Genomic DNA, 27,760 nt, shown 5'->3' with positions numbered 1-27,760 from the left:
GGGTTATCATAGGATGTTCACTGCTTTAAAAAGGCTTCACTGCCTGAGGGGTGGGGCCAGCAGCCCAGTAGTGAAGAGCATCCTGGTAGATGTAGCACCAGCTGTGCATGGGTGTGGAGACCCAGGATGTCACCAAGGTGGTGTGCACGCACAGATTCCAGCAGACCAGTGTGGTCTCAGACTTGGCCCTTTGGGGAAGCGCTCAATATTGAAAACGTGGCACCTTCCCATCTGCATTGTGTGTCAGACTTGATACAGGCACAACAATGGCTCCTGACTCTCCAGCTATAGCAACAAAGCTATACAACTGTTTTACAGGTTTGAGCCTCCCAAGCTGCCACCCCTCTACTTGAGACCAGGTGAGTGTTTGCTAGCAGATGAATCCATGTGCTATCTCTACAAGATGGTGTCTGTGTTTTCAGCTGCCTTAAATCACACTGGGAATGGCAAACAGAGTCCTCTCTGATTTTCACTGCCAGATGCTGTGGGACCTTTTCTTCTCGTCACATAACCTCTGGGCTGGGAAGCTCCGTGTGGGGCTTGGACTTTTTCCTTTTCAGGGGGGAACTGTGCTACAATATGTCCTTCCTAGTGTTCAACTACCAAATGCGGGCTTGGGGGTCAGTCCACTTTGCATCTCCACCCATCCTACCAGTCTCAATGTAGCCTCTTCTTGATATCCTTTGTTAAAGCGGTTCTGTTCAGCTACTCTGCAGATGATTCTTAAGGTTGGTACGTGTATAATTTGTTTGTAATTTTGGTGTAATTTTGGTAGGTGTATAATTTGTAATTTTTGATTCTGGGATGAAGTAGGCATAGCATTTATATAATCTGCCATCTTGGGCCTCTCTCAAATTATTTCCATTTTCTAGAGCAGTTGTATGGAAAATTCTGTGGAAAGCTTTTTCTATAATTCCCTTTTTTCTATAATTCAAAACTTTAACTTGTTTTTAAAAATGAATTCATGCCTTATGTTGGAGAATGTTTGTGGTAAAACTGATGATGGTCTTCTTGACCAATAAAGACAGGAATGTTTTTCTCAGCTTGATCGCTTGGATTCTGGTGTGTATGTTTTAGGAAGGGCCTTGAGAGTTCTTGTGATTTTATTTTCCTATTTCATAAAATTTACATGATTTTTGTATTCTTTGCATTGTTATTGATTATGGTCATTCATAGTGTGCCTAGGTTTAAAAGAAAATGAAAGTTGTATTATATTTGTCATGCCAAAGGATTTAATGTGTTCATATTAGGTTAATGGAAACAATGAGACAGCAGGTTTCTGAGGTGTGGGGAGCAGGCTGTGAGCTGACAGGGTCCTCACAGCCTGTGGAACAGTTCAGGGAACGTTCAATCCCCACTGATCCAAGAAGAGAAAAGAGTAGCTGAAGCTGCAGGAGCTTCTGCAAAGTGCATAACAAAATGTAACCTGCTTTTGCACTTAGAGAAGTGCATAACAGGGTGGAAATTACTATGTCTAACCCAATAAACAGACCCCCTGCAGCTGTTTACTGCTCTATGCAGCTGCTTGCTACTATATAAGCTTTCCGCAAAAAATAAACGAGGCCATTGCTCCACCATCAGCGGTCAGTGGACCTCCCGATCCCAGCTTTTATCTCTGTGTCTTTCTTTTCTAACCTCCCACCCAGTCCACTTGGGTAGCTTCAGTTAACAAGCGGGTCTCGTCACTGAAGAAAGAGAAAAGGAATGAGACATGCTGATCTGGTATGGTTATATAAAATAATAATCATTATTTCAAACTGCCTTCAACAAAGACATTGGGTTATTCACCATATCTGTAAGTAGCTAAGTGATGCTGTGCCTGTTTTGAAGAAGTGGGCATGTATATGTACACACACATTGAGAGAATGAAAATTTAATAGTTTTGTTAGAGTATGGGTTCTACATTAGCAAACCTACAAGTAGGGGTGCCTTACTTCCACTAGCAAAGGCAGAAATGAGAGTGAATGCAATCAAGTGAATCTTTTTAAAAAGCTGTGAGATAATTAGCTACTGAAACCCACATCTTTCATAAATAGTTCAGTTTTATAAGAAGAAGCAGCTATAGTAGTTGTTATATTTCTAAATTACATACATTTTGATAGGAAGTGACTTAAGCTGGATGAAGGTAAATGGCTTGACATGTTTTTACATATGAAAGATGTTGAGTCTGGATGCACAGTCAAACCAAGGAGCATTACTGGTCTCCCAAAATGAAATGGAAGGGTGAATTTTTACACATAATTCTAACCACTGAATAATTTCTTTAGCAAAAGATGAACCTAGAGAATTCACCAGAATAAAATTAAAATATTGTGAGTATTTGCAAAATAGTATTGCTATGTAAATAGACTTACATATTACATGTGTTCTCGTGTCCATATATAATGTTTGAAACACAGTGGAGCTCATTTATTTTGTTGTGACATTTGTATTAGAATAATACATTTCAATATATATATAGTTTGGTTTTTACTTTGTTTTTTTGCTGGTTTGTATCTGTGGCATGACGTATTTCTCTAACTCATAAATAGGTAAGAAATCACTTGAAATCAAATTTTGACTTGACAAGCTGAGTGGTGAAACATTGTTCTGTCCCAGGAGGAAGGGATCCTTCCTTCACAACTTCTTGCTGGATTATTCTGGAGGAGTCCCATCTGTGAGGCACACCAGCCTCAGTTCAGATACAACTACTCCCTCTTTTCTCTCTTTCCTGTTTTAGCAAACTTCTGGCAACAAAACAGACAACATTTTGTGATGACAAATATAGCAGTTGCCACACAGGCCAGCAGAAACCCAATCACATCCAGAGAGTGGTACTGGAACCAGTTGAGGTCATAGGAGGCTGGCCGCAGGTGTTTGGCTCCTTTGTGGCGCATGACAAACTCGATCCAGAAGATTGCTCGATCCAGGGGCTTCATTGGCTGATCATGGTGAATTCTCGATAGTTTCATAGCATTCTTTTTATAGCTAAAGGAGAAACCAAAAAGATAACAACATTGAAAGGAAGTTAATTTGCCTAAGTGTATTATTCCCATGAAAGGTTTTTAAGTCTCATGCATATGTTTCAAAATAAATGTCACAGAATTGCAGAAGTTATTTTCATTTGGGTCTTCATAAATGGTTTGGTTTTTACATTGAATTTTGTGATGACAAGTATTTTATAAAGTGAAGAAGGAAGATAATCTGGGAAAGTTACATCATTTTAGCAGAGCAAATGCTAGCACCCTTCTAAGGGCTATAAGTGTGAATGAAAAAGGATCTACATAGCAGATGTGACAAGTTCAATGACCAAAAATAACCACGCAGATTGATCTGATCATACGTTCCTAACTGTGCAAGTCCTGGGGAGTAGTCACATCCCTGGCCTAGTAGAAGGTTAATCTTTACCTTAAGGGAACCTGTCCATTGTTTTTATACACCTAGCATTCCTTTCCTTTTGAAAGTCAGAATAATTTCTTTTTAACACACCGCGAAAGCGTAACTGTAGGTACCAGAGCACAATGACCACAAATTTCTCATTGTTGTCTTGTTGCCCACATACCATCTCTATTTTGTGTAAATGTTACCTATTAGCTATCCTGTATCTCAATGCAAAACAAGTTTGTATCTCTCTGTTATTACCTTGTCCTAGAGATCTCTCCTACCTCTACTTTGTTTCCCCCACCCCCCAATCTACCACTAATAGATTTCATGTAACCTTCCTTATGTTTTCTCCTTAAATTTTAAATGTATAAAAAGGACTGTCAAACCGCCATTCTCGGGAACATTTTCTCATTCCTTGAGATTTTGCTTTGAGTCGGTCCTCAGCTATTGGCTCAAATAAATCCTTAAACATTTTTTCTGTAGGTTTGAACTTTTTTTCATCATCATAAGTCAGATGGTAAAGTGCAGTTTTAGGATGATGATTTTGAAGTTTTAAAGAGGAATTGTGTCATGGCGGGAGAAATGCCTCCTCACTAGTCCCTGTGCTTCTGTTCTTCTTTACATAATTGTATTGTCATTGTCCACCCAGGAGCAAAAAAGAATGATCATTTTTCTTGAAACACATCAGATTATAAGACTGCCCTGCTCAAAATTTCCATCTGACTTCTCATCCCATTTAGAATAAATTCCAAATGTGTTCTTTGTATTACAGGACTCCACATGGTATTAAGAGAAAACCATAGGCCCTAAATTGCATTACTCCTACTAAAAGCCCATGATGCCAAACCTAAATTTTAATATGTGATTTAAGTGAAATTTCAACCTCTACTAGAATATAATATTAATGAACCAGTCTGGAATTTTCTGGTCAACACCAAGGAGGTAATCTTACTTGGGCCCTCTTAATGACAAGGGTTTTACCTTGTAGAGAAGAGGCAATCTGCGTGATAAAACCCTTGCCATTCCTTTGCTGGGAAAAGATATCCTTGTCTAAATATGTATATATATTTTTTGCTAATAAGTCCCCTGCCGCACCCTCCTTTCTATACAGCTTTCCATTTTGTACAACTCCTCAGAGAGTCCTTGTAGTTCCTGATCAGATGCTGCCTGATTCGTGAATTGCTTAGTAAGGCTAATTATACCTTAAAATTTACTGGGTTGAATTTTGCGTTTTGAAAGTGGACAGACCCCTGGAACCTCTCTCCTGTCACTTTGTCCTGAACACTCTATTGTAGGCACCTTGGCCTTCTGGCTGTTCACAGAAGCTGCCAAATGTGTTCCCACCTCAGCACCTTTGCACTTTCTCCCCACTTTGTCCTCTCTTGGAATAATCTTTGCTATCACACCCCAAGGCTACTTCTAACTTCTGCTGGAGGCATTGGTGTCAGTGTCACAGCTAAGAGAGGCTTTTCCTGGCCACCTATGATACAGCATTGGATACTATACAGCACCCCGTAGTCATTTCTTATTTGTTTGTTTTTTTCTTTTCTTTAATTTACCATATTTCTCAGTACATGAGGTGTATTGGTTTAATATGATTTCAAATCCACTTCTTTATCATATAAGTGAAGTTTTAATTCACTTGTTTATGGCAAAGACAAAAAAAGTTCCTATAATAATGAAGTAAATCATTTCTTTTTGTCATCCTTCTACATGTGGTTTTCTTTGGTAAGCAGAGCGGCCTCCCTGGGGGCTTATCAGCTAGCGCCTGTGGAAAAGCACTTTTGACAAGGGGACATTTAGAGTATGAATATTGAGTTTGTGAGCAGTATTTGAGAGTTTCAGTTTGGAGGAGGTGACTCTTCACTAGTAACCTATTTTAAAAACTCTGGAGACCCTTGGGGGATTCCTTCCTGTCTTGTTGAAAAACCCCTCTTAGTGGTGCTAAACCTCAGAGCAGCCCTGTGAAAGAGGTCAGCCAGCCTACAAACACTGGCCACTTTGTTCCCTAGCAACCTGTTCTAGCAGCAGGGGACATTTACTTTTGTGCTGGATGATGGAAATCAGGTCCTGGTTGCTGACTGTCAGGAGTGCCTCCTGTCAACTGATGGTCACTGGTGCCATTTCAACACCAACAGGAATCCCCAATTTGGGGTGCAGTGAAGCGGAAACCTTCTTTCAGTGCAAACAGCTCAATAGTGTTCTAGCTCAACTGGGAAACAGCATAGCTGTGAGGTGGCCCTGAGGCCAGGCCCCTCTCTGGCTAGACAGCTCTGCTCTGCTCTGGTCCTGTTAACTCCACTCTGTTCTGAGCCGGTCTACTCCCCTCTGCTCTGCTCTGGAGAGGTCTTTTGGTGTTTCAGCTCCAGCTGGGGATACGCGGCCTTCAGTCTTCCTTGGAAAGAGAGAGTGTCCACCCTGAGCTAGAGGGAAGCTGCCTTATATAGATAGTAGTTCCTTCCCCTGGTCCCTGTTGGTCCATCCTAATTCAAATGGAGACTTGAAATCCTCACAGTTTGATTGGTTCTGAAGGCATTTTCTTAATTGGTCAGAATGGAGCCACTGTGGGCAGTGAAGATGCTGATGGGATGTATCGATAGCTGCGCAGCTCTAGTTGGATGGGGAAAGCTGGAGTCCTATTTGAAATATTATTCCAGGAACTCCTTTCTAAGGGCTGGCTCAGGTGGAGGGACACAGTGCAGGAAGGCAGTTTAGTGCAGGAGGCAGGCTGCTTAGTGTAGGTCTCTATGCAAAGTGCAGCTTGCAAAAGAGACCTCTCTGTAGAGATGGCTACTATACTGAATTTTATTTTATTTCGATGAGCCTAGTTAGCTACCTTGAGCCCTTCTTAGGCAGTATCTCCTTTCTCGAAGTTCACACTCATCTTAAAAAATACACCTCATGTTAAATTTGGGCTTTTTTCATCCATCTCCTCTTGCCTGAACAATAGTGTGATTAATTGGTCATTTATTTGATATAGCTTATATCTTTACTTGGTTTATTAAGAGATTATCCTGTATGGCATTGACTTGTGAAAGTATTATATTTCCCATGGCGAACCTGTGCTGTATAAATTCCTGGCCAAGACAGAAATCAGCCTTTTTGGCTACTTCTCCAAAACAAAAGAAAACAAAACAAAAGGAAACAAAATGTTTTGTAAAATATACCCTTAATAAGTGTGAAAAACATAAGAAAAATGGACATATCCTATATAAACAGTTCAAAATTTTATGATTACCTACAAAATTATCATGAAGTAAATATAACTATGCACCTACTACCTAGATACTGATATAGAATACCACAAGCTCCTAGAAGCTCTCATTCTCTTGGACCTTTTAGTCACTAATCACTTCCATGAATTAACTACTGTCATTACTTTTAACATCACAGACTAATTTTTCGTATTTGTGTATTGGAATGAAGAAGTAATACTTCTTTGATCTCGTCTTTTCTGAAGTAGTTGGTTAATTCAAATGCTTTATTATATCCAATACTGTATCATCTTATAGTACTAAAGATTATTGTTTCATAATGTTCGGTGGACATTTGGATTGTTAATTTTTTTAGGCCATTTTTACTAATGCTGATGTAAATGTTCTCGTAGACGTCTTTTGGTTTACATATTGACACATTTCTGTTCTGTATATACCTAGAAGAGGAATTGCTTAGGAGATAGTTCATGTATGATTATGATTTCAGTATTGACTTTGAATTATTTAGAAATGTATTGCTTAATTTAAAAAATTTAGAGATTTTTTTCTTTTAGTTTAGGGTTTTTTTTTTTTCTTTTCCTGATGTAATTCTAGTCTAGTCTGACAATATACTCTTTTTTTTTAGCTGAGCCATCCTGCTACCTGTTGGCAGCTCAGCGGCTGCTCAGCTCGGGCTGGACTCGAACCGCTGTTGCTCAGAGCTCAAACTCTTGAGTGAGCTCTTAACCAACTGAGCCACTCGGCCGGCCCCCTGACAATATACTCTTTACAATTTGTAAAATTTCCAATACTGTGTCTTGGTTTTCCTCTAACATGTCTGTTCAATTCCATTAACTATTCCTTATGCTGTGATATATACATGTTCTCCACTCTTGTATATATCTCAAATAGGTTGCACTTTAAAATTGCATTTCAGATCTTTTATGTACAAACTTATTTTGTCATATTCTTTTATAGAAAAAGTGCTTTAAAACACCCTATTATGACTACAGATTTATTTTAGTTTTTCATTTTGTCTCCTTTTACTTTTTTTAACTTGGGGATTTATTAATAAGTGTGTCCAATTAATAATTTGTGGTGTTTTGAAAGATTAACCTACTTATCATCATCTTTATTTTTAGTAGTGCTACTGGTCTATGGTATCTGATACTGGTATAGCTACATCTTCTTATGGTCACTGTTGAAATAGACCTTTATTCTTCCTTTGTACTTACAATCTTCTATCACACCTATTTAAGCATGGTTTCAAAATAGTATATATCTTGCCTGATGGTATTTTAAAAAAACGATTTAGTCTGTTTCCACATGCTGTAAGTACTGACTTCTTTACTTACATTCACACAAAATCAGAGATAGAAATATTCATAACAGTCAAACATGGAAACAACCAAAATGTCCATGGACTGATAAATGGATAAATAAAATGTGCTTTATCCGTATCATAGAATGTTATTCAGCAGTGCAAAGCTGGTAAGAAACTCAAAAACATTATGCTATGTGAAAGAAGCCAGTTGTAAAAAGTCATATATTATATGATTCAGTTATTATGAAATGTCCACAATGACTAATAGAAACAAAGTTTATTAATGGTTGCTTGGGCATAGGGGGATGGGAAGTGACTTCTAAGGCATATGAGATTTCTTTTTGCAGTGATGAAAATGTCCTAAGTTTATATTCTGGTGATGGTTTCATAGCTGTGTAAACATATTATATATATTTTAATTTTGTAATTTTAACTATGAATTTTATGTTATATAAATTATATCTCATAATAAAATCTGTTAAATGTTTATAATAAAATGAAATTTTTGAGTTTAGAGATTATAGTTTCAGAAATGTTACATACTGAATGGAAAGAATTTATGATTTTACTTGTAGTTCATTATTCTTTCCTTCTTGGGTTCTATTTAAAAAATTAAATTTTTTTTTTTTTTTAAGATTTTATATTGGGGAATTGGGGGGATGGAAACAGTGCTGAGGAATTGGGCGAAGGAGAACAGACAAGTTGCTGTCCTTTTGTTCTTCAGTCTAGTTGTGGAGGACGTTGCTTCACTGGCCCAAGTTGGCACCATCATTGCGCTCTTCCCAGGTGAGGCAGATCAGTCACCGGCTTCTGGACCGCTGCTCACTGTGGCTGCTGGCCGCTCACGCTGGCTGCTGGCTACATACAGTAGCCCATGGCAACCCACTGCAGCAGGGGCTGCAGCCTAGCCATCGCCAGCGACTCACGGGCAGCCCAGCTCCAGGTTGAGCTGTTGTTCAGCATCTTAGCTGTGGAGGGCAGTGTCACTGGCCCACACATGTGGGATCCAAACCGGGGCCCTCTGGCATCCCAAGCCAGTTCTTAACCATTGTGCCACTTGGCTGGCCCCCCCCAAATTTTTTTAAATGTGTTCTTTTTACAATTACCTGTGTAAAATTATTTGAGAAGAAAATTATTGCAGCAGTTGGCTACCAATTAAATATATGGGGTTAAAAGTGCAACTTTGAAATCAATGTGTGGTTGAAAAGTAGATTTAAGATTGGTTAAATTATGTTAATATCAAAATTAGCCTCTTAAAATTGGGATGAAACTCATATTCACCATTGACAAAAGAAACTATGTAGAAATACCATCCATTAAAAAAAATTGTGATACTCACAAAGGGTCATTAATAACTGTCTTCAATGCATTGAGCAAATCTGAACTTGACATTTTGTTGAAGTCCAAACTGACAGCTGCTCCCTTGGCCTTCATACGAGCGATGTTATCAGGTTGATCCGCAAACAAAGGAATGCCCACCATGGGGATCCCGTGGTAGATCGCCTCATAGATGCCATTGGTTCCACCATGAGTTATAAAGGCTTTGGTTTTCGGATGACCTAGAATTGGTTGAATTTCAGCAAATTATTAATTATATCTTAGAATAAAATGAGAGTAGGGCAATATAAAGCACTGAAAGAGGTGGTGTATTCTAGATGACACATTATTATACACATGAAACTGCATTAGAATTTCTCCCAGTGCACAAAGGAAGAAACACATAAATCAACTGGTAAAGTAAATGAAAGATACATAGAAGATTGGTGTGTGACTTGAGACTTAAAATGAATGTAAGATTACCTGGTGGAAAATTGAAAAGAACCTACTGGGCTAAAAAAAAAAGAAAACAAATGCATGGGGAAAAAGAGGGAGGGAATCATGTTAGAATATGTGTACTTAATGAAATAGTGAGGTCACCGAGTCTGATGTGTAGGGTGTCAAAGCAGCAGGAAATGTCGTGATGACAACATAGGAGTCACAGGAAAGAAAAGCTGCACATCATAATGAAATATGTTATTATTTTGGAAAGAGGTTTTGAATTTTTCCTCTGGAAAAAGGAAACTTAATGGTAATAAAAGATGAGTGGACCTTTTTCAGGGGCACCTGTCCACCCTTACAGTGGGTTCAAGGATTAGTGGAAGGAGAGAATTAAGAGACACAGTGACAATCTAGAAAGTGTTGAAATATTCTCTGTGAGAGGTAATTACACATGAAATAAATGTAATTCATTTATAGTCATAAGGAATTTGAATGTGTATAATAAGATGCCATCTGTTGTATCTTACCATTTTCCCCTAGGGCTGAGAACTTTATCTAAGGAAGTTAATTTTTGTTTTTGAGGTTTTCAATAAGCAATGATTAATACATTTCTTTCCTGATGAATTGTTTATCACTCTGGTCAGGTTGACTCTCATTTCAGTGTTTTCCAGAGTCTTACCAAGAAGGTCGTTCTGGGGGATCCATTTATAGAGCCGAGTATTTGTCCCTAAGGTGTCTGGTTTTTTGCCATCAAATTTCCATATAACCTGTTAGGGTGAAAAAATAACTTATTCCACTAGTCAAACTACAGATTTATAGCATGTTAGATTCTAAATAGATTAAGAGACATCTAGTTAACTCCCTTATATATTACAGATAAGGAGATGAGGACAAGAGATGTTAGATAATGAGAATGAATAAAACACTGATGTAGGAGGAATACTCATATGACATGTACTTATTTTTGTATTCAATTGGTATGAATGCAATGATGTTTCACACTTAGGGGTTAGACAAATGAGATTATCAATACCATTTCAAGCATATAAAATTTTTAAAGTAGTCATTTAATTTTAGTGCAAATTGGCCCATATACTTTGTTTTAACTATTTATTTTACTAGCTCTCATCTTCCAGATTTAATGTTAACCTGTTTATTTCTTTCTGAGTGATGAGGAAAATGCTTTACTTATATCCACTAGTTCTGTAAGTTATTGTATTTGAGTTTTACATCTTTTGATTTACAAAACCAATGCAATCAGCTATTGTGAGGTGTAATTCTGAATTTTAACACTTTATATAATAAATACTTTCTGCTTAATAAGGATGCTTAGCCTCTTTTAGTTTACTAATTATTAACCATTGCTTCTAAGAAGAATCAAGTGGTCATTTTTACATAGATATAGTGTTATCACTGAGGCTAGGATTGAAAGTTCTTAAGATATAGAAAGAAGAACACTGACACTTCATACATAAAAGTATAGCTGTGAAAAAAAATCAAATATGAGGATGCTAAATTTTATTCAACCAACTGTTAATTCATGATGAGCACTGACAGCATTATTAGTATGGTTACTTAATCATAATGGGCCAAACCACTTACAGGCTTGATACCAAAATTATGTCCAGATTTTGGAATTCCCAAGCAACGCTCAACAGCTGGATTCTAGTTTAGAAGTGGTTTACATCTATTTGCTGCATAAGTGTTCATGTAACTTCAGGTTCTCTGCAAACTAGCATGGGTGATATGGAGAACTACATTAGTTAGGAAGTTAAAAAGTCATTCCCAACTACCCAGAGACTGCAATTTTATATATTAGAAATAATTTACTACCATATTTTATGAAGAAGGGGCATCTGACACTGTCCCATACTAGGCTTGCTTTTGGTTTACTCCATTTTATATTTATTTCTCCTTTTTCAGTCAGGGGGAGTTATTCCAATTGGTTAGAAGCAGAGTTGTGGGGCCACATTATATAAAATACATGGTCACCTTAAGGGCTGGACCCACCTCCACCTTTTCTTTTATGTCTCCCTGCTTCAGACTTGAGCAGGCCCAGCCCACCATTGAAGTTTTCTCTTTCTTTTTTTACAGACCAGTTTTTCTCTTTATCTAAATCACTATGGCTGGTTTGGGCACCTAAATGCAGCTTGCTGAGCCTCGGATATCCTTTCTCTGAATAGCACCCTGAAAAACACAGGGCATAGACCTAATCCAAAATTTAGGGAAAGCAAGAGAGGCCTAGATGTCTGGGCCTAGGCATCTGACTGTTACCAGTTCCTGTTTAGTGTTACTGTTAAAATTTAACTCTCTTCTGATAACTTCTGTAGACTCTACAATGCACTCAGGAATCCTGCAAGGAAAAGGGACAAATGACAGGACAGAATTTGGTGATATGTGTACCTAGCTCCAATACCATTATAATACCAAACTTCACACTGTACCTCTTAAATACACTTCTTTGTTATCACAATTTTTTTGTTATTCTTATTAGTTTCAGGTGTACAGAAAATGCAATAGTTATCATTTTCACTCCTCACAAAATGACAATGCCCCCTTCCTCTATCCACTACCCCCCACCCCCGATATCATACTTATTTATTACAATTCCATTGACTTCATTCCTACACTATACTTCACATACCATGACTATATATGTATTAAATTATAGTTGACATGTAATAATTTTCAACGGCAGGTTCAGAAGTCCAGTGCAGTGGTCACGCCTGCACCATCCATGAAGTGGTCTCCCTAACAAGACATGATACCATCTGGCCCCCTAAAAACTATTAAAAACATTACTGATTATATTCCCCAAACTGTCTTTTCTCACAATTTTAATGCCAAAGTTATTGTCAACCAAAAACATCCTCTGCATTTCTGTAGCACCTGCCGTGTATACGTATTTTGGTTTTTAAATTGCTGTCTGAGATGAATTGGGGCTATCATAGTAGTTTGCCTTTCATGAAGAAAATTTCTGTAGTCAGACTCTATACCGAGTTTAATACACTCATTAAATAGATTTGTACTTTATTTAACCTTTTGTGGAATCTGGGCAAGAGCTGATGCAATCACATTGGCCCTTTCTTCTGTCATGTTACTGACCATTGACCCCAGAGTGAACACCACAATTCCATTTTCCTCAGAGCTCTGGGCAAACTTTTCCATTTCCTGTGAAGAAAGAATTTGGTCCATCATAAAGGAATATCAGTACAGTGAATACTATTTATTGAAAGGAGTGCTACAAACAGCTAATGAGAGAAAATCAAGTATTATCAAGAATCATTAGTATAGTGCCTGGTTTTTTTTTTATTGAAAATACACATAACATAAATTTACCATCTTAACCCATTAAGTGTACATTTAAGTAATATTCTTATTGTTTTGTATACCACATCTGGAACTTTTCATCTTGCTCATTGGAACTGTATTCATTATTCTGTTATTCTCCCATTTCCCACATTCACTAGTCCCTTACAACTATCATTCTACTTTTTGTTTCTATGAATTTTAGTAGTTTTGATAACTTGCATAAGTGGAATCATACAGTATTTGTTTTTTTGTGAGTGGCTTAATTCACTTAACACAATGTCCTTAAGATTCTGCTAATTTATAGCATGTCATAGAATTTCCTCAGATTTAAGGATGAGTAATATTCTTCTACAGGTACCTTGACCCACAAGAAAGACAAGTAAGTCCTGGAGCAACTGAAGCCTGAAACATTGCTGGAGGCAAAAATGACAAAACTGAGACTTTCATTTTTCAGGCACTTCATGAGAAGGCAGGGTTATTTGAAGACAATAACGCTAGGATAAAAAGAAGGTTACAGGGCCAGCCGAGTGGCGCAATGGTTAAGAACTGGCTTGGGACGCCAGAGCGCCCCGGTTTGGATCCCACATATGAGGGCCAGTGACACTGCCCTCTACAGCTAAGATTCTGAACAACAGCTCAACCTGGAGCTGGGCTGCCCGTGAGTCACCAGCACTGGCATAGGTTGCCATGGGCTACCGTGTGCAGCCAGCAGCCAGCGTGAGTGGCCAGCAGCCAGCGTGAGCGGCCAGCAGCCGCAGTGAGCGGCCGTCCAGAAGTCGGCGACTGATCTGCCTCACCCAGGAAGAGCGCAATGATGGTGCCTACTTGGGCTAGAGAAGCAACGTCCTCCACAACTAGGCTGAAGACCAAAACGACAGCAACTTGTCTGTTCCCATCCCCCTAATTCCCCAATAAAAAAAAATCTTAAAAAAAAAAAAAAGAAGGCTACAGGAAACAGGAAGATCAGATATGAGATGGATTAACTCCATCAAAGAAACCGTAGGCTTGAGTGTAAAGGAGCTGAGCAGGGCTGTTGAGGCTCGGATTTTGTGGACATCATTCATAAGTTTGCCTGGAGTTGGACCTTTCTCAATGGCACATAACACAATATTGCATTGTGTGTAAATACCTTATTTTGTTTATTGATCCATCCACCAGTGGACCCTTGGGTTGCTTCAGTCTTGTGGCTCTGGTGAATTGTGTTGCTATGAAGATGGGTGTGGAAATATCTCATCAGCATCCTAATGTCATTGTTTTGAATATACCCAGAAGTATAGTTGTGGAGCAAATGGCAATCCTGTTTTTAATTATTTGAGGAACATCCATTCTGTTTTTACCAGTGGCTATTTTTCACAGACCTACTCCCTCAGTTTCTTTGGTGTATACAATTTTTAGTATTATAGTTGAATTCCTCTATTATGTATATTTGTGCTAATGTGCGTGTGTGTGTGTGTGTGTGTGTGTGTGTCTCTGTGTGTGTATAAGAAGAAATGAAATAAGGTCAGTACATAGTATTGAAGAGGAAATGCTGTTAGATGATATTATATCTATACTCTTTATAATGCTGTTAATTTCTAAAGTAGATTCTTGGAATGAGGCTACATAGTAGGATCTTAACTCATGTAATTCTTTATTGTTATAGTTCTACTATATGTGTTTATTTTCTGACAGGTTTTCTGGAGAATTATTTTAGCTCATTCATTAGTATTTTATTTCTTTGACTGTGAGTACTAAGAAAAGGTTATCATTAGGATGATTTTATATCTTTCTTCTTTTAGCCTCTTAATAATTTACACTTCACCTTAACCTTTGTCAGATTTCCCCAAGATCTCCCCCTGCGTCACTTAATAAAGTTCATTAAAGTATTGTTGGCATATTATATTAGTTTCAGTTGTATAGCATATTGATTTGACATTTATATACCTTAACCATGTGATATCTATGATAAATCTACTAATCATCATACTGTACAAAGTTATTACAGTATCACCGACTGTATTCCCTATGCTGTACATTACATTCCAATGACTTATTTATTTTACAACTAGAATTTTTATCTTCTATTCCTCTCATGTTATCCTCCCATCGCCCTTCCCTCTCCCTCTGGGAACATTCAGCTTGTTCTTTGTATCTACTAGTGTGTTTGTTTGTTTTTGTTTTTGTTTTTTTGTTCTCTTTAGAATACACATATACATCATACAATCTATTTGTCTTTCTCTGTCTGATTTATTTCCCTTGGCAAAATCGCTTCTAGGTCAATCCATGTTTTTACATTTGGTAAGATGTCATTTGTTTGTATTGGTGAGTAATATATTGTGTGTGTGTGTGTGTGTGTGTATCTTCTATTTTATCTACTTATCTATTGATGGAAACCTAGATTGCTTCCATCTCTTGGCTATTGTAAATAGTGCTGCAGTAACCATGGAAGTGCATATATCTTTTCAAATTAGTGTTTTGGATTTCTTTGGAAAATACAAGTGGAATTGCTAGGCCATAAGGCAGTTGTATTTTCAAATTTTTGAGGAGACTCCAAACTGTTTTCCACAGTGACTGTAACTGATTTGCAGCGCCAGCAACAGTACACAAGAGCTCCCTTTTCCCCACATCCTCGCCAGCATTTGCGTTTTGACTAATTGATAACCTTTTGACAGGTGTGAGGTGATATTTCACTGTGGTTTTGATTTGTGTTCCTCTGATGATTACTGATATGAAGAATCTTTTCATATGTCTGTTGGCCATGTGTATGTCTTCTTTGGAGATATGTCTATTCAGGTTCTGTGCCCACTTTTAATCGGGTTCTTTGTTTTTTAATATTGAGTTGTATGAATTCCATATATATTTTGGATATTAACCCCTTATTGGAAATATATTTGCATATATCTTCTCCCATTCAGTAGTTATCTTTTCATTTAGTTTATGGTTTCCTTTGCTGAGCCAAAACTTTGTACTTTGATGTATTTCCATTTGTTTATTTTTTTGCTTTTGTTGCCTGTGCCTGAAGAGATATATCCAAAATAGAATTGCTAAGACCAATGTCATAGAGTTTAGTGCCTATGTTTTCTTCTAGGAGTTTTATTGTTTCAGGTCTTACATTTAAGACTATTCCATTTTGAGTTTACATTTGTACATGGTGTAAAAAAGTAACCTAGTTTCATTTTTTTTCATGTATCCAGTTTTTCCAACACCACTTATTGAAGAGCCTGTCAGTTTCCTATTATATTTTCTTACCTCCTTTGTCATAGATAATTGCCCATATAAGCAAGGGATTTTTAAATTCTGTTACATTGACCTATGTGTCTGTTTTTATGCCTGTATTATAATGTTTTGATTACTGCATCCTTGCAGTATATTTTGAAACTGGGAACACAATATTTCCAACTTTGTTCTGTCTCAGGATATCTTGGCTATTTGAGATCTTTCTTGGTGTCAACTAATTTTTATGATTATTTGTCCTGGTTCTGAGAAAAAAATGCCAGTAGAATTTGATAGGGATTGCATTTAATCTGTAGATTGCTTTGGGAAGTATTGGACATATTAACAGTATTAACCCTTCTAATCTGTGAGCACAATATATCCTCCCATTTATTTCTCTTCAGTTTCTTTCATCAATGTTTTATAGTTTTCAAAGTGCAAGTCTTTCAGCTCCTTGGTTGAACTCATTTCTAGGTATGTTATTCTTTTTGATACATTTTAAAATTTGTGATATTTTCTTGTGATAGTTCAGTATTAGTGTACAGAAACACAACTTATTTAAATATATTAATTTTATATCTGGAACTTTACTGAATTAATTTATTAGTTCTATTTTCTTTGGTGGAGCTTTTATGGTTTTATATATATAGTATCATGTCATCTGAAAATAGTGCAGTTTTATATCTTCCTTTCCAATATGAATGCCTTTGTTATTGCTGTCATGTTTTTTGCTTAATAGCTATGGCTAGGAACTGCAATCCTGTGTTGAATAAAAGTGGTGATAGTGGGCATCTTTATCTTGTCATGATCTTAGTGGAAAAGATTTTAGATTTCCACCATTGAGTATGATATTAGCTGTAGGTTTATCATATATAGCCTTTATCATGTTGAAGTATGTTCTCTCTATACCCACTTTGTTGGGATTTTTTTTGTCCTAAATAGATATTGGAGTTTGTCAAATTTTTTTTTTCTTTTTGCATCTATTGGTATGATCATATGATTTTTATCATTGGTTTTGTTGATGTTATGTATTACGTTTTTTTGTGATTATTGAACCATTCTTGTAAAACTAAAACAAATCCCACTTGAGCATGATGCATAATCCTTTTAATATATTGTTGGATTTGATTTGCTAATATTTTGTTGAGAATATTTCCATCTATGTTCATGAAGGATATAGGCTTGTAATTTTCTTCCTTTATAGTGTCTTGTCTGGTTTTGCTATCAGGATAATGCTGGCTGTCTTCTTAGAATGATTTTGGGAGTGTTATTTCCTTTTCAATTTTTTGGGAACATTTTGAGAGGGATAGGTATTAATTGTTTGGTAGAACTAAAAGTTTGTTGACTTCACCTGTGAAATCATGTGGTCTTGGGCTTTTGTTTGTTGGGAGTTTTTTTCATTACTGCTTCAATTTCCTTCCTAGTAACCGACCTGTTCAGATTTTTTGCTTATTCCTGGTTCAGTCTTGGAAAGTTGTATGTTTCTTGAAATTTATTCGTTCCAGGTTGTCCCGTATGTTGGCATAAAATTGTTCATAGTATTCTTTTATGTTGCTTTATAGTTCTATGGTGTTGGTTGTAACTTCTCTTTTGTCATTTATGATTTTATTTATTTGGGCTCTCTCTGTTTCCTTGATGAGTCTAGCTAAAGTTTTATGGATTTTGTTTATCTTTTCAAAAAGCAACTCTTGCTTTCATTGGTCTTTTCTATTTGATTTTTAGTCTACTTATTTTCACTCTGATTTTTGTTATTTTTTTCTTTCCAGGTATTGAGGCTTATGTTTGTTTTATTTTATCTTGTCTTTTTAGGTGTAATGTTAAGATTATTGATTCGGGATTTTTCTTCCTTTTTTCTTTTTTTTTCTTTGTGAGGTAGGCCTCTATCGTTATGAATTTCCCTCTTAGAACTGCTATTTCTGCATTTTGTAGAGGTTGGAATATACTGGTTTAATTTTCATTTGCCATAAGGTAGATTTTGGTGTCCTGTTTGACTCAGTGGTTGTTAAATAAAGTCTTGTTTAGGCTCCATGCGTTAGTGATTTTTACATTTTTCTTCTTGTAATTGATTTCTAAATTTATACTGTTGCTGTCAGAAAATATACTTGATATCATTTCAATCTTCTTGAATTTGTTCAGACTTATATTGTGAGCTAACATGTGATCTATTCTGAAGAATGTTCCATGTGCCCTTAAAAAGGTTACATGTGCTGCAATTTTTAGATGAGGTGTTCTAATCCATCTGGTCTAATGTGATGTTTAAGGTCATGGTTTCCTTATTGACTTTTCTGTCTGGATGATCTAGCCATTGATATAAATTGGGTGTTAAAGTCCTCTACTCTTATTATTATAATACTATGAGTTTCTCCCTTTATGTCTGTTAATATTTGCTTTATATAGTTAGGTGCTCCTAGTTTGGTTGGATAGATATTTACAAATCTTATAGCCTCTTCTTGCATTGAACATCTTTTTCGACTCTTCACTCTCAGTCTGTGTGTGTTTTTCAATCTGAAGTGAGTCTCTTGTAGTTACCACATAGATGAGTCTTTTTTAATCCATTCAGCTATCCTGTGTCTTTTTCTTGGAGCATTTAGTCTAGTTTCATTCAAAGTAAATATGATAAGAATGTACATATTACCATTTTGTTGATTGTTTTTTGGTTGCTTTTGTAGTTCTCTGTTCTTTACTCCTTGATGTCTCCTCTTGGTATGCTGGTTTTACTTAGTGTTTGTTTCTTTTTATTTTTGGGGAATTTTTGTAGATTATGGGTTCTGGTGACTAGGTTTCATATATACTAATTATTATCTATAGCAGTCTGTTTTTGCTGTTATGCATTTAAGTTCAAAAGCACTCAGAGAGCTACATTTATACTCATCCCTCCATGTTTTATGTTTTGACATAATTTTATATCTTTTTTATTGTTGTGTGCCCCCTACATACTTATTTTAGTTATAGTTAATTTGCTACTTTGTCTTTTGAAATTCATACTAGTTTTTTAAGTGACTAATCCAGTATGTTTATTATATATTTGATTTCCCAGTAAGATTTTTTTTATTGTACATGTTATTTCTGGTTATAGCCTTTCTGTTCTGCTTAAAGAAGGCCCTTTAACATTTCTCGTAAAGCTGGCTTATTGGTGATGAACTCCTTTAACCTTTGCTTGTCAGGGAAATTCTTTATCTCCCCTTCCATCCGAAAGAATCTTGCCTCATAGAGTATTCTAAGTTGTAGGTTCTATCCGTTTAGCACTTTAAACATATTCTGTACTACCTTTTGTAACATTTCTCTCAAGAAATCAGCAGATAGTATTATGAAGTTCCTTTTTATGTAACTAGTTGTTTTTCTTTTGCTTCTTTAACGAGTCTCTCCTTAAACCATCAACAAAATAAAGTGGCAACCAACTGGATGTGAGAAGATATTTGCAAACAACACCTCCACTAAGGGGCTAATATCCAAAATATATAAAGAACTCATATAAATGAACACCAAAAGAGTAAACAATTCAATTACAAAATGTACAGTGGACCTGAACACACATTTCTCCCAAGAAGACATACAAACGGCCAAAAGATAATATGAAAAAATGCTCAATGTTACTAGCTATTAGGGAAATGCAAATCAAAGCACAATGAGATAGCACCTGACATCTGTTAGCATGGCTATCATCAAGACAAGTAATAACATGTGTTGGAGAGGTTGTGGAAAGAAAGCACCCTCCTTCACTGCTTGTAGGAATGCAAATTGGTACAACCACTATGGAAAACAGTATGGAGTTTCCGCAAAAAATTAAGACTATTATTACCATACTACCCAGCAATCCATCTCCTGGGTATCTATCCCAAAAATCTGGTAACATTTATCCATAAAGTTATATGTACCCCTGTGTTCATTGCAGCATTATTCATGGTTGCCAAGACACTAAAACAACCAAAGTGTTCTTCTGTAGATGACTGGATAAAGAAGATGTGGTACATGTATACTATGGCATACTACTGGGTCATAAGAAAGATGAAATACTGCCATTTTTGACAACATGGGTGGATCTTGAGATTATCATGATAAGCAAATTAGGTCAGACAGAAAAATTCAAGAACTATGTGTTTTCACTGAGATGTGGGATATAAAACTGAAAGCAACAAAAGAACAAGATAAACAAACCAAGAAACAAAAACTCATAAACACAGGGAACAGTTCAGTGGTTACCAGAGGGTAACAGGGGGTAGGGTTGTGGTAGAAGTGGGAAGAGGGTGTCAGTTATGTGGTGATTGAAGGAGAACTGACTGGGTGGTGCATACACACTGCCATATGTAGATGATATATTACAGAAATGTATACTTGAAACCTATATGATTTTACTAACCAGTGTCACCCCAGTAAATTTAATAAAAATAAAAAAAAAGATTCTTTATCTTTATCTTTTGCCATTTTACTTATAGTATGTCGTTGTGTGGCTCTCTTTTGGTTCATCTAGTTTGGGGCTCTCTGATCTTCCTGTATCTAGATGTCCTTTCCTAGGTTAGCAAAAAAGACAGCCATTATTTCTTTAAATAGGATCTCTCTCTCTCTCTCTCTCTCTCTCTCTCTCTCTCTCTCTCTTTCTCTTTTTCTCTTTTCGTTCTGAGACCCCTTTAATGCAAATGTTAATAGTCTTATGTTGTTCTCAAGGACCCTTAAACTATTCTTGTTTTTTAAAGCTCTTTTTTTTATTTTTGCTCCTCTGATTTGTGATCTCCATTATTCTGTCTTCCCAGTCGCTAGTTCATTCTTCGCTATTATTTAACCAGCTATTGATTAACACTTTTTTCACTTCACTAATTGTATTTTTCAGCTCTCATTGTTTTTGTGTTTTTTTTGATGTTGTTGTTTTCTCTAACACTTTAGAGATCTTACTGCATTCTTGTATCCCTGTATTATATTTAGTGAGCATCCTTATGACTATTACATGGAATATTCCCTCAGGTAAATTATCTTTGTTTTTAGGATTTTTTTCTATTCTGGGTTTTTTATTTGTACTTTAATTTGGAACATATTTCATTTTTCTCTTAATTTGTCTTACTTTCTGTATTTGTTTCCATAAATTAGATGGAACAGCTACCTCTCTCGAACTTGATGGAGAGGCCTTGTGTAGGAACGATCTGTGTGTATGCTGCACATGCTGGGTGGCATTGGCAGGCTGGCTGGAGCCAAAGTGTTTACTTGAGGAACCAGCAGTTCTCTAGCTGGCAGGCTAGTCAGAGCTGGGACAGAACAAGGGCCAGGTTTACCAGGGAGCATGGCTCTGGGGGCACCTTGTTAGGCTGGCTGGCCTGGTTTGGAGCAGCCAGGAGGATGCGACTATAGTGGTCCTATGGCAGCCTGGCTGTCTGAGCCTACAGTGGGCATGGGGTGAGTGGCCTAAGTCACACTGTGGTGGCCTTGCAGGTTGACTAGAGCATTTGAACTGCATTCCTGCCCATGCTGTTTATGTGGAGAGGGAACATAAGGATTGATGCTCACTGGCATTTTCAATCCCACAGAATTCCCACAGAGTTCCCATAGAGTGGAAAGTTCTTGTAATTCCCCAACCATCTCTATGCAGTGTCTCTCTTATTTGCTGTGCAGAAGCTGTTCATTCAACCCTTAGTTGTTCTTCTGGAGGAATTTCTCTATATGTGGATGTATATTTGGTATGTTCATGGAAGGATGTGAGTTCAGGGTTTCCTATGCTGATAGCTTGGGACCCTCTCCTTAAATCAGTTTTTATAGGCTAGAGAATCACTGTAATTCATGAGTCTGGTATTACTGTCTGGCTCCTCCAAGAAATAGCCCCAAGATTCCTATTTATAATTCAGAAATGTGCTTATATAGTTACTTATTTGAGTAGGTATCTTTCTGGTTTGTTTACATATGACAGCTTTTGCCCTGAAATCATATTGCAAAATGGATGTCCTAGTAGAATGTGCTGTGTGTAACTGGCTGTAGGGACCCTCATCGTCACCTCACTGAGACCCCCAGGGAGGACCTCAGTCACAGTGTGAGTGTTATAGCTTGGCTTTGTTTAGCAGAGATGTGGTTACCCTCTCGAGTAGCTTAGTTCAAATTATATAAAGGTCCTGGTGATGTCATGTTCACCTGGAATTGTTTCAGAATTATTCTGACTTTTGGTTTCTGATGCTTGTCAGTTTTCAAATTTTATTACTTTTTGTCTTTTTGTACTTGAAAAGTTCCTGATTGCTCAGTGTGCTTCCTAAATGCCCCCCTAGCTCCAAAGAAATATGTAAGGAACCAAAAATTTCATGGCTATCCGGTCCAAACTTCATACTAGTGTTTTTTGTTTATTTTTTTTTTCAGTTAGGTCTTTGTGTTTTCTATTGTTCAACTTTATTTTTTCTTTTTGGTAAATAATGTCATAACCCTCCTAAAAAATGTTTGTTTTCTCATCCTAATCATTGCTTCATGTTTGTCCTTAAAATTGAGATATAATTGACATATAACATTCTTTGAGTTTAAGTTGTTTGTGTTGAATTGATTCATATTGCAGTAAGGTTACCAATTTAGCATTAGCAAACTGCTATCATATCATATAATCATAATTTTTGTTTGTATTTGTTGTGAGAACATTTAGGATCTAGTCTCTAGAAACGTTCATATATATAATAGTGTATTATTGACTGTAATCACCATGGTGTACATTATATTTTTAGAATTTAATCATCTTTGAGTTGTATGTTTGTACCCTTTGACCAACATGTTCTCAATTTCCCCATTCCCACTTTTCACCAGCACATGGTAACCACCATTCCACCCTCTGTTTCTATGAGTTTGCCTTTTTCAGATTTCACATATAAGTGTTATCATACATTATGTATATTTTTCAGTGTGACTTATGTGACTGAGCACAATGCCCTCAAGTTCCTTCTAAATTTTCCCAATGGCAGAATGTCCCTCTTTCTCATGGCTGACTAATATTTGTGTGTGTGTGTGTGTGTGTTTGTGTGTGTTTCACAACTTCTTTACCCACTCATCTGTTGACAGACAGTAAGTTGTTTCTATTTATTGGCTATTGTGAATACTGCAAAAAACATAGTATTGTGGATGTATTTTTGATATACTGTTTTTCTTGAATATATACCCAGAAGTGGGATTGCTGGATCATATGGTAGCTGTATTTTTAATTTCTTGAACAACCTTGCAACTAATTTCAATAATGGCTGCACCAAATTTACATTCTACCAACATTGCATAAGGGTACTATATTTTCTTGTAGATCACTGAGTTAACTTAAAACAGCCATTTGAATTTTTTATCAGGCAAATCACATATCTCCATGTCTATATTTGGTTACTGTAAGATTATAGCAAATTTGGTGATCTTATGTTCCCTTGCATTTTCATGTTCTTTGGAGCTTTGTGTTGCTGTTTTTTGCATTTGAATTAGCAGTCACCTACTTGTGTCTCTACTATGGTATCTACTTTCAGGGTCGAAATGCCTTTTGTCAGTCCTGCTGTACATAAGGCTTTCTCAGACCTTGTGTGAACATACCTTCTGATTGCTACTTGCTCTTTTGTTTGATAGAATTCTTAAGCCTGTATGCCTACTCCTGTCTTATACAGCAGTAGGTCAGATGCTGACAGCCTCCCTTTTGTTTTCCTGAAGGTGGCACTACAGCTCAAGTTTGTAGTTTTTCTCTTGCCAGAAAACCCTTGCCTGCTTTCTGGTCATGCTCCCTAGACTCCTATCAAATCTATCTCCTTGTGGCTGTCCTTGGCCGCATGTACAGGGAGCTGGTCACAGAGGGGAGGAGGTGTGTGTTTGGAACGCAGTATGCTGTAAGTGCCCACAGGCCAGTGGAGGGATCTGTAGGAGAGGTTTTCTTTGTGGTTTGTGTCCAGAGGCCTTCCTGTTGGAGTCCAGAATGCAGTCAGGAGGAATGATGTCTCTTCAATGCCCTCTGGAAATCTTGTATGTCACTCTCCTCATCTGCTCCTTCTGACCAGCCTCTGAGCTCCTAATTTAATACTCTGGATGCTGTGAGAAATAAGGCCTTTGGAAGCATCCTGCACAGCTGGGGAAGGTGGGCATCCACTCAACTGCTCTTCCTTTCTCCTGTGGGAGAAATTGTAGTCCTTCTTTTATCCCTAAGTTATGCTGCCTTAAGGGAGGCTCTTGTGATGCTGGAAAAGTCAAACTTTCTTCTCACCCACAAGAACGCATTCAAACTCATATAGTATTTTGCGGTCCGATAGAGTGCTGGAACTTCTCTGGAATTCTGGACTTCCACTAAGGCTCTCTAATCCACAGACGGCTGCCCAACTAAGGGTTCTGTAGCTGCTCTTTGCCTACAGGCATGAGGGGCTGAACCAATTCATTATTGCCTGTAGGTATCACTCCTGGTACTGGGGTCTTTCTCCCTATTACCTGATGCACAGGTTGGCAAGACTTTTTCCAGGTCCCTTGGCATATGCTGGATTCTAAAACTCCCACAGAGGCACTTTAATTCATGGATAGATGCCAAATTTTTGACTTGCAGGGGGACAAAAACAAGGGATGTTTATGCTCACTTATGCCAGATTACATCGTCCCTCCTGCGGTATTATGATCCATTCCCATGGGATGTTCTCTGGCATTATACTAACATTGTTTTTTCCTTACTGTAATACTTTTTACACTTGCTTATATTCTACACATATCTTTCCAAATAGAATACTGGTGTGTGTCTGTGGGTGTGTGTGGCAAAAACTGTGTGCACACTGCTTTTCTGCATATCCAGTACTTAACTCCTGCATTATGCTAGTGACTTTTACGTTTTTCTTTGAATTAATTGATGACTCTCTTATGTGTTGAATAATGAAGGTCTTAATTCAACTGAGACTATTTCCAAAGCCTTCTGAGCACATGTTTATTCTGTAGTGATAATGAAATTCAGATTCTTGTCATAGACAGAAATATGTGAGTATCGAATAGGCAGGTCACTACCCAGATTCTCATCTCTGTATCTCAGTGTGACCAGGCATTCTACATAAAGAACACAGATACATTCCTACTGAAAATGCAAAATGAACAAAGCGAAACATACATGAATTACCTTAGGAAGGGGTTTGGCAGGTTTGCAGTGGAGTCCTCCAACAAATTCAAAATGTGGCAAGTGCGGGCGAGGAAATTCAAAATCCCAATAGGTTCGAATGAGCCACATTTCAGCTTTCCCCATTAACTCAGATAATGTGGTGGGTCTTCCTGAAGGGAATAAAGCAAACAAAAGGTTGAGGAAATGAGAATATTGTAATGTGAACATACTACGTAATTTTGTAAAAATAGCTTAGGATTATGCAGTCAAGATGTTTAAACTGTCTGTGTTTTGATAATAGGATAAACATGTCATATATATACATATATATGTATTGTTCATACATATATACATGAACATATATATATATATGTACAAACAACGTATACGTGGTGTGACAATTAAGTTCACAAACTCAATCTAGAAGAAGTTCTACATACCTCATTGCAGAATATCACTATGGTCATCTTTGAAGTACTCCCCTAGGGAACCTGTGCACCGATGCCAGCTTTCGGTCTACCCGTCCAAGTAATTTGGAAGTCTTCTTATGGAATGACCATCAGAGCTGTTGTCCTATTACCCTTGATGTCCTGAATGACATCAAAATGCCTTTTTAAAAAATATTTTCTTTATCTTCGAGTAAAGAAAGACATCACTGGGGACCAGATCAGGTGAGTAGGGAGGGTGTTCCAATACAGTTATTTGTTTACTGGCTAAGAACTCCCTCACAGACAGCACCATGTGAGCTGGTTCATTGTCATGATACATGAGCCTTGAATTGTTGGCGAAAAGTTCAGGTCCTCTACCTTTTTCACGCAGACTTTTTAGCACCTCCAAATAGTAAACTTGGTTAACTGTTTGTCTAGTTGGTACAAATTCATAATGAATAACCCCCCTGATATCAAAGGTAGCAACATCATTCAGCAAGTTCGTGAACTTAATTGTCAGACCTTTGTCATGGGCTTATGATAAAGTATGAGTCCTTCATCTCTAACCTCACTTCAGTTCATTCACAACCTTAAAAATGTGATTAAATTGAACACACTATAGAATTAAACGTGCATGTGTGTACTCTGTAAGGTACAAAACTAACAGATGCAAATGTAAATGATGATTTCAACCCCTCAATCAACTAACCCTACCATAGCCATAGAAAGAAACACTTTTCCCTGGATTATTTAGTCTAGTTTATACAATTATGCAAGCTATTTCCTTGATCCCAGATTTTCCTTGTAAACTGTGAAGGCTATAACTGCATTTAGTTCATATTAGCAGCTTAATAATAATTGTGCATTGATAAAAATATTTTTAAATAGCAGCTGGAAAATTTTCATGAAGTATAGTAATAGATTTGCAGACTCTTAATTTTGGTCATTTTGTCTTTAATAAGGGGAGAGTTTTCAAAAAGTGTGGGTTAGTAATTTATATGTCCATTTTTGACAAAATTTTAGGTCTTTGAATATGTGATTTGTAAGTTCTTGGTGAAAGAATGTAAAATCATTAGAAACCTTAAATTATAAATTCCTGAGTCAGGATAGAGCCACTATATCTCTCTATTATGAAGGAATCCTTCAGGCAATATGGCAAAACAGTATTTTTTAAATGAAACTAAACTATACAATAGTCAATATTTCCTCAATGACGCTATAATTTGAGCATTTCCATAGTATTTGTGAGACTGAAAGATCATTTTATAATTTTGTTTTATAATTTTGCATATAAAAGACAAATTCCTGTGACTTAACATTTATACAAATACCTTCAATGCAATAGGGAAGTAAGAACTTCATGCTACCAACTAAAAACATGACTTACCTAGTGCCTCGCTGTAAAACCGATCCCACGTCTTCTCATTAAATGTTTGGAACCAGAAGTCAAAGTAAAGCACATATATCATATTTTTTACCCTCTCTACGAATGTCATTTGATCACTTAATCCTGACAAAACAATAGGTACGTAGGATGGAGGGGTTGGAAGTCCTCCACTATACTTTTCCACTGTGTAGCCTGGAAAGAAACGGAGACTGTATACTAAAGGTATTTTAAATATCTCAGCCAGAAGCTCACCACAGGGTATCACAGCATCTGCAAGAACGATATCAAACTTTGATTGTTGTAGTTTTGTCATAAGTTTCTTGTTAGAAATGACATCTTTACAGAGCTTTTCAATAAAGTCAGAGTATTCCACAAAGATTTCTTGCATTAGTGAAAAATATGCCCAAACTGTATCTTTGTGCTGATCATATATCCATTTGTCAAGAATTCGCCTGAGAAATAACAAAAAATCTTCTTGTGTTAAAGATGTGGGGTAAATCTCAAATTTAATAGCAGAGGATTGGTTGGGACCAATAAGAATGGAAGCAGAAGATGCCAGAACAGTCACTTCATGGCCTCTCTGGACAAGTTCATCCAGGATTGTCTTCATATTGAGCCAATGGCTGTATTCTGTGGGCCACACCAGCACCTTTCCACAATTCCCTGGGCTAAAGTAACAACTCAGCTGTAGCAGCAGCAGAACTGAAATCCCCTTCATAGACATCCTGGTGGATGTAATGGTTCTTTTCAAATCACTGATCC

General features: G+C 37.0%; 1 protein-coding gene across 1 annotated transcript; it reads right to left on the bottom strand.

Annotated features, from left to right (window-relative positions):
• Positions 1-1,857: 1,857 nt before the first annotated feature.
• LOC109376179 (UDP-glucuronosyltransferase 2B31-like) lies at positions 1,858-27,760 on the bottom strand. The gene is made up of 6 exons (XM_019631983.1): positions 26,999-27,760; positions 25,205-25,353; positions 12,679-12,810; positions 10,319-10,406; positions 9,221-9,440; positions 1,858-2,967 (listed from the first exon to the last, which is right to left on the bottom strand). Exons 1-6 carry the CDS (start codon positions 27,720-27,722, stop codon positions 2,688-2,690), a joined length of 1,593 nt encoding a protein of 530 aa, XP_019487528.1. The 5' UTR covers positions 27,723-27,760; the 3' UTR covers positions 1,858-2,687.

This window comes from Hipposideros armiger, unplaced genomic scaffold (assembly GCF_001890085.2).
Source record: "Hipposideros armiger isolate ML-2016 unplaced genomic scaffold, ASM189008v1 scaffold_1059, whole genome shotgun sequence".
NCBI lineage: Eukaryota > Metazoa > Chordata > Mammalia > Chiroptera > Hipposideridae > Hipposideros > Hipposideros armiger.
This window is presented reverse-complemented; position numbering and strand designations above follow the sequence as displayed.